The sequence below is a fragment of the Neltuma alba genome, unplaced genomic scaffold, assembly GCF_004799145.2.
Source record: "Neltuma alba isolate B1F8T4 unplaced genomic scaffold, ASM479914v2 tig00011915_pilon, whole genome shotgun sequence".
Classification (NCBI taxonomy): domain Eukaryota; kingdom Viridiplantae; phylum Streptophyta; class Magnoliopsida; order Fabales; family Fabaceae; genus Neltuma; species Neltuma alba.
In genome coordinates this window covers 94,201-101,935 of record NW_021636508.1, presented here as the reverse complement: position 1 = coordinate 101,935, position 7,735 = coordinate 94,201, and the positions used below count along the sequence as shown (strand labels likewise).

The 7,735-nt window shown below is 34.3% G+C and overlaps 1 protein-coding gene and 1 pseudogene across 1 annotated transcript; both read left to right on the top strand.

The window, feature by feature from the left end:
- The first annotated feature begins 1,216 nt into the window (after positions 1-1,216).
- On the top strand, positions 1,217-3,493 carry LOC114719374 (uncharacterized). Its single transcript, XM_028904848.1, has 3 exons — positions 1,217-1,541; positions 2,152-2,398; positions 3,461-3,493. Exons 1-3 carry the CDS (start codon positions 1,402-1,404, stop codon positions 3,491-3,493), a joined length of 420 nt encoding a protein of 139 aa, XP_028760681.1. The 5' UTR covers positions 1,217-1,401.
- Positions 3,494-3,501: 8 nt separating this feature from the next.
- On the top strand, positions 3,502-6,537 carry LOC114719373 (probable starch synthase 4, chloroplastic/amyloplastic; annotated as a pseudogene).
- The last annotated feature ends 1,198 nt before the right edge of the window (positions 6,538-7,735 follow it).

Genomic DNA, 7,735 nt, shown 5'->3' with positions numbered 1-7,735 from the left:
ATAACGTGATGAACTAAAGTTCAACTTTTTACAAGGAAAGATATCTATATTTAGTGTATGACAATGCTTTAAATAAAATTATCTCTAATAAAAAATAAATGTATCTAACCGAAAAAAAAAGGAAAGAAAATTCTGTAACATAATACCACTTTGGTCCTTAAAATACAATCTAACTAAATAATTTGTAAATATTTAAAAAATAGTTAAATTAGTTATTTGTAATAAATGGATGTTATTTTTTTTAAATATCATTATTAATCATGTACTCTTCCGGTCTTTAATATAAGACCCATTTAACTAATTTGATTAGATTAAGGAAGTTAGGTAAGTTAGTTAATTATAAGAAAAGTGACACATTTTTCTAAAATACCATAATCATCTTTTTTAATACTCTCTCCCTCTTCTATTTGATTATGGTTGAGGGAGTATCTATAGGGGTAATTTAGAGAAAATTGATAAATATGAGAAATGGATCTTATATTTAGAACCAAAACCAACTCAAGAATTAGATCCCATATTAAGGACCGGAAGAGTACATTAGAATAAAAATCCTGTAACAGATGCAATCACTTAGGAAAAAAATGAATAGCGGTGAGAGTAACTTCACAAATTAATAAAGGTCATTTAAAAAAAAAAGACACGTACTTTTTATAAATAATTAACTTAATTGATTATTAAATTACTATATGTTTTTTTTTGCCAACATATTAAGTTATCATATGTATTTCATACATTTCTCATCTTTGATGCAAGAGACTAAAAGCTATTAAACTAATTTAGTTACGTTAAAAAAATTAGATAAACTAGTTAATTATAACAAATATGTGATCAATAAGTTATTAATTAATTAAGATGATAAGACCTCATAAGAAGGAAAACATAAGTTTAAATCCTAGGACTCTTAGAATTACAGGGAAAAATGTATAATAAATATGTAATATTAAATTCTACTACCTCCGGTATAAGACCCCAAACTAGTTGTTACCTAAACCGGAGGAGAAAATATGCAAGAATTGTGCGTGTAGCAGCGATTATAAACGGACGGTATTTCCCGCATTACCATCTGACTTTGTGAGGATAAAATGGGCGACCTGCGTTGGACACATGAATGACCGTATGACGCTGTGTGGATTGTGGATGAAGCCATTTATTATTTCACGTCAATCTTTGGATAAGGCGGCTCCATAATCACACTCCGTTTTTAATCAAATTTCAGCCACTCTCTGTCTTGTTCGTTGTATTTTATTCCTTGCCCGAGAGGCACGACCCATGTGGCACTCACCAATCCCGGAGACGAAGACGTTGTGCCCACGGAATCCCGGAAGCTTTTGGTTCAAGGCTTCTTCTTCTTCTTCTGATGCTGTTTTTACTCAGTCACACAGCAAAGCTTGAGGAACAACTATGGCGACGAAGCTCACCACTTGCTTTCTTTGCTGCAATTTAAGTCACCTCAGCTGTAATCACTCTAACGCAGTTCGCTTTTCCTTGCCGTCGCATCGGTTTCTCACTGCTTCCTGTAGAATGCGACAGCGTAATCTCAGGTGCCACTACTAGTTTGCTTTACCACATGTTAATTGATTCGGAAGCGTTGATTTGTTTGATTAGTTTTCTTGGCCATTAATTCCTTCAACTTGATCTGGTTTAGATTGGGGAATGGTTTTGTTGGATTTTGCATAACCCTTTTGTTGTCATTCTTTCGTTCATTGATTGAAGCGTAATTCATTTTCACTATTCATGAGAAAACGGGATTCATTGGTGTTGTGTATGCTTTGCCTCTTTTTGTTATTTCTCAATCATATTCGGAATGAGTTGGTAAGTGAATTATTAGGGTTTTGTAAATCTAATGTGTTAATTTTGAGACTCTAATGGAGCTAAAAGTAAAACAACTTCATTTCATTGCGTTACTGAATTTATTTTAGGCAATGCCACGTATTGTTCATGAAATGTAACATCTCGTTTTCCTTCTCACTTAGTGTAACAGTAATCTAGTAGTCAATGGAATTGAATGTCAACCTAGTTAAAAGAACTAGTTATCTGTATTTGGTTAAATTTTGTTTTGTTTCCACTTCTATAATGCCTACTATACTTTGCTGGCTAGTAATTTTGTATATTTGGTAGTTAGCATGCACGAACTCATACAACTGTTCACAGTTCCCAGCACAAAAAGCAACAGAACAAGAAAGCTTCTCATGAACCCCCTCCCACTGAGGGAGATCTCCATCCAAGTGAAGATGAGGACTCTGAGCTTAGAAAGGTTTCTTTGGATGGCATACCAAATTTGAACAAGGATATCCTAGACGCTAACACTGATATGGCTAGTGACAGCAGAGATCATGTCCAGTATATTGATGTGGAGAATTTGAATAATCCTGCTGTACTAGCTGAACCAGCACCTTTGGTATCTACTTCATCTAGATATGTAGCCTGAAATTGTGGATTTATTCCTTCTGATTTCTGCTGTAGAATTGTGTCTGTTTTGTTCAATTCTTTTCTGTTTGGATGTTAGTCTGTTCACATTCACACATCTATGGACCACCTATTTAGATATTTCATGGTTAATCTTTCTATATCATGGATCTCTCTTTGAAGTGTCGTGAGAAAGAGGAAGCTAAAAGAATGTAACAATGGTTTTTTGCCGCTATATATGCAGATGTAATTTATTTTGAATTGAGAAGTATGACATGAAGTACATTCCTACATACTGGTTTATCTGTAATTGATATTTGGTGGCATGTACTGAATATTATTTACCTTGTTTGTATTCATCTCTGTTGAAATTTAAGGTTCACAAATTATTGGGTGTGATTTACTTAGGAATTTTCAATAGTGGTATTTGAATCTTGGGACATGTTATTATTTGGTGTTGTTTTCATATTCCAGTAGTCTTATTTTAGTTGCTTTACAATTTATTGTTTTAAGAATCTTATAAAATAGGCCTGGTTATCATTTGTTTTTGGACATATTGATATTGAATCAAGTTTTATTTGCAGTCTTTCTGTATCACTAATTTTGGTTTCTGTTCTGTATCACTACCAATGTCAAAATTTCAAACATGAGTCCTTTATTGTTCTTCAACACTGGGTGGAATATTGGTGCATGGTCTTTTCAGTGCAGGCGTCTGGACAAATAGTTACTGTCCCATGTATATCCTTACTTGGCTATGAAAATGATAGATATTAAAAATTATGCTGTTATTACCCTAAACTAATGTCAACCTCGCATTGCAAAGGGAAATTTAAAATTCTTTAAAACCACGCAGAAGTTTGAAAGAGGAAATCAGTTCTCCCCACAACAACAACCAAAAAAAGAAACAAGAAGAAGAAGAAGAAGAAGAAGAAGAAGAAGAAGAAGAAGAAGAAAGAGATCAACAGTCATGTCAATAAATAGTAAAGTAACAGTGTTCACACCTTTTACTTTTATATAATATATGGATGATTTTGATTACTTCACTTTGAAACAGGGCATAATTGATGGGGCAGAGTGCTATGTTTAAGTGAAGAAATGCAATATGGATACGAAAACGGTATTGATATAGAAATTCCCCTGCTCGGATATTTGATCTGATGGTACAAATCACTGAGGAATTTGTTACAACGTACTGGAAAATAACCGAAATGTCAGAGAATTGCAGAAAGGGAAAAGGAAGATTCCTCCAGGGAGAGAGAGTCTAACAATAAAATATTCCACACCCTCAACACTCTCTAGTCCCTATTTTAATCACGCGTCAGCCTCCAATTCACGAAGCTTCCAAGTTTTCTTCTTAATTCTTCTGCTCCTACGGACCGAGTCATTTTGGGCCTGATCCTCGCTTATCGTTGGGCTCATTACACAGAGCAGGCTGAGCAGTTGCCAGGTATTCAAGTCAAGGATCTGTTAGGCTTGACAAAAAGTGCAGAGAGAAGTAAGATGCCTTTTTGAAGCCCTTACGATTTTCCCTCATCTCCATGTTGACAGTATAATGGCTAGTTACCTTTTGTTGAGAAGTATAAGTTCTTGTGGCGGACACCAATCTTTTAAACCAAGCCAGAGTTCATGCAATTGGAGACCTTGAAAAAGTTCTATCTGAGAAGGAAGCATTGCACGGGGAAATGAACCTGTTGCCTTGTTGGAGATGAGGGTGGCAGAGACTAATGCACGGATTAAAGTTGCCACCCAGGAGAAGATACGTGTGGAATACCAGGAGAACCAGTTAGAGAAGCCATGTAACGAGATGACTCGCAAGGGAATTACTGAAGGCAGAGGCACTGAATTGCATGATTCACAAGTACTCTCTGACTCCGGCTGATACAATTCATTCTCTTACTGAGGAGCTTAGCTCATTGAGAGCAGAAAATGCCTCACTAGAGAACGTCATTGAATCACTGAAAGAAGAGCTTAATGATGTCAAGAATACAGGTGAACATTTAGTAATGTTGGAAAAGGAACGCACAACTTTGGAATCTGCTGTAGAAGACTTGGAAGCAAGATTGTCAGTTTCTCAAGAAGATGTATCAAAACTATCCACCCTAAGAGTTGAATGCAAGAATTTATCAGAAAAAGTTGAAAATTTGCAATCGTTACTTGACAAGGCAACAAGACAAGCTGATCAAGCTACAATAGTTTTGCAAGAAAATCAGGACTTGCAAAGAAAGGTTGATAAACTGGAACAACCCCTTGAAGAAGCAAATGTTTATAAGCTGTGATCAGATAAATTACAAAAATATAATGAACTAATGCAACAAAAGATAAAGCTATTGGAAGACCATATTCAAAAGTCAGATAAAGAGCTGCAGTCTTATGTTCAGTTTTATCATGATTCAGTGATGGAATTTCAAGACACAGTTAATACTCTAAAAGGAGAAAGCAAGAGAAGAGCACTACATGAACCAGTGGAAGATATGCCATTGGAATTTTGGAGTCTTGATGGTTGGTCACTTGAAAAGAAAATTTCCACAGATGATGCTATGTTATTAAGAGAAAAAGTGTGGAAGAGAGATAGGGGTATTCGGGATACCTACATCACTTGTAAAGAGCAGAGTGAGCAGGAGGTTATCTCTGCATTTCTTAGGCTGACATTTTCTTCAACAAGGTGTTAATTCATAAATAGTAAATTGTAGCAAATGCATCTTCCCTTGTCTTATGCATACCTTATTTTTCTTTTTTAGTTCATGATTATATGTGATTCAGATTGCAGTAGAGATGGCAGTAGCTAAGGTGAACTCATCATCTTCCTTTTTGTTTTTCTCAATAGAATTTTCTGCTCGTAAAAAATATGTTGAGCTATAAAATGAAAGACTATGGATAGTTTACGTATAGACGTTTAGTCTCTAGCATACTTACTTACTTACAGGGCTTTCCTCAATGCTAAATATCTCTAAAAAGCTTTATAACGATCTCTAGTAATGTATATGGATCTTGTTAATATTTAAATTGGTATCACGTGGCACCTGCTCACTAAGATGGATGCTATTTAAAGATGGTCAGGCAGACAAATTCGATGTATTTTGTGTTCCTCTTATTTTGGATTTAAGGCTTTTCTTTGTTTCATCACTTTCATGTTTGAAACAAACTTGTCAGATTATGTTCAAAAAAGACCAGTATATTAATGTTGGTCCTACTGGGGTAAATTTCATGCTTAACTTTTACGCTGCTGTGTCTTCTTTGTTGTTTTTCTCGTGTCCAAAAATCACTTGGCAGACAATTGTGTAAAGCTATCTTTTGTTTTATTGGGCTTGTGTAGCAGTTTCAGGTCCATCAGTTTGCAGTTTGCCTATTATTTTCATACCTATTATGATTAGACAATGTTCACAATCACTTCTCCTTAGCAGTTATTTTTGTCTTCCTACCCCAGTTTTCTGAAATTACTTGGATCGCAACCAGCTTAGATATCATCATTTTTGGTCCATAGTCGGTTCGCCGAAATCAATAAGTCAAGGTCATCTGGTGCGCTGTAGTGGGGAAAATATTAAAGTGATTATATTTCTAGGTTTCTTGGTTAGCTAAGTTTAATGCACAAAAAGTACCTTTAATAGGACAATTAGTATTCCTACATCTTATACGGCAGCGGCTGTAGACATAAAGGTGTCCAAAAACTATCAATATGTATATAAAATCTAAATCAATATTATGATATATTTACTATTTGCATTGGATTGCGTGTTTTTGTCTTATTATTATGCATTTAATCCACAGAAGTAATCTAATTTTTGAATATATCTGAACCATAATAGTTTTCAGCTATAGTCCATGTCATCAGCCATTGATTTAGTTCCATTCATAGTGCTTAAAGTCCGGAGGATCCACTAGGATTGGTCTAATTCTCTGGTATTTGGGACTATTGATAATCCAATCTAAACAGGTAGGGTTGAATAAATTTTAGAGTGCAGAGGCTGCAATTCAATTCTTCTATTTTCTTTTTGTTCTTATGTTGCTTATGTGAGTGCCCCCTGCATTTTTGTTAGCTGTGGGTTTATCATGCCTGTATCTGCTTGTCAGCTTGGAGAAAGTGTTCTTCTAGATACTAGCTTTGCATTGATGGAAAATGCAAATGTGATTTGAAACATCATTCATGATGATGGCAACCTAGGATTGTAGTTTCCAAATTATATATTCCGCGAGAATTATCATGGTTTCACTTTGCTTGCATGATGTTTGTAAGACTTAGATACCTACTTACATGTAAATGAAGAATGATATCTCCATTATGACCTAGCAAACATGAGAATCTTGCATTTTTCATTTGTCACATACCCAAACTTCTCATTAGTAGAGATTGCTAGATACTCCTCCTGGTTCTAAGTACAGAAGTTATCTGATTCACATATATTAAAGAAATTAGATAAGTTAGTTATCCATCAAAAAAATTGTGTTGGTTTTCTAAAAATACCCCTTCTTTCAATCATTTACGTTGGAGTATCATTAACATAGCTTGTAAATCATACAAAAGTCTAATTATAGGGTGGTTTGGGAATATAGCAGACAAAGGAGATTTGGATTTTACATTTAGAACCAAAACAATCCTCCCAACAATAACTAGCTCCTATATTTAGGACCAAAGGTATTGGTAATCAAATTGCAAGGTTATTTCATCAATACTATCTAGAAAGGATGGCTGATCAATTCCCTTCTAGTAATGTGTATGGAGCATTTTGCTCATTAAGAGTAGAAAATGACTCCTTAAATAACGTCATTGGATTTATTGCAAGAAGCACTTAATTCATTGTGACATCGCAATTTTAAGTCTAGGATTTATGCAATATTGGGCGAGATTAATTCATGATAACTGAGATTCCATGTAATTATTTAAGCAAGGAATTGAAGATTGACTTAAAATGATATTAAACCTTTTAAGATGAATTAATATATTTTCTGGAATTAAGTTGAAGTATTTAAAGTATTTTTCAAAATAACATACTATAATTATGTAAACATTGTGAAAATTCTAAGAGCAAAATGCTCAAATTTGGTTCAAATTTAAATTTTAGGAGAATGAGAAAAAAGTTATAGATGATGATGATGATGATAATAATAAGGAAGTGAAGTAAAAAACGAGAGTTATTAGAAAATATATGGATAAATAAATATAAGAAAAGATAATTCCTCAAATTCAAAGCATATGAATTTTGGCTGAGATACGGTGGATCTTAATTAGTGGTTGTAGACAATATACTACTCCCTCCGTTCCTTATTATAAGAGACATTTGATGCTTATGGCATGTTCCTGTATATAAGAGACACTTACAAGTTGTCTCTACTT

Bases quoted from the DNA above. Each gene is read 5' to 3' on its own strand.
- LOC114719374 (XM_028904848.1), top strand. From the start codon at position 1,402: ATGGCGACGAAGCTCACCACTTGCTTTCTTTGCTGCAATTTAAGTCAC. The intron at 1,542-2,151 runs GTGCCACTACTA...AACTGTTCACAG, and splicing joins ATGCGACAGCGTAATCTCAG to TTCCCAGCACAAAAAGCAAC. The intron at 2,399-3,460 runs GTATCTACTTCA...ACTTTGAAACAG, and splicing joins TAGCTGAACCAGCACCTTTG to GGCATAATTGATGGGGCAGA.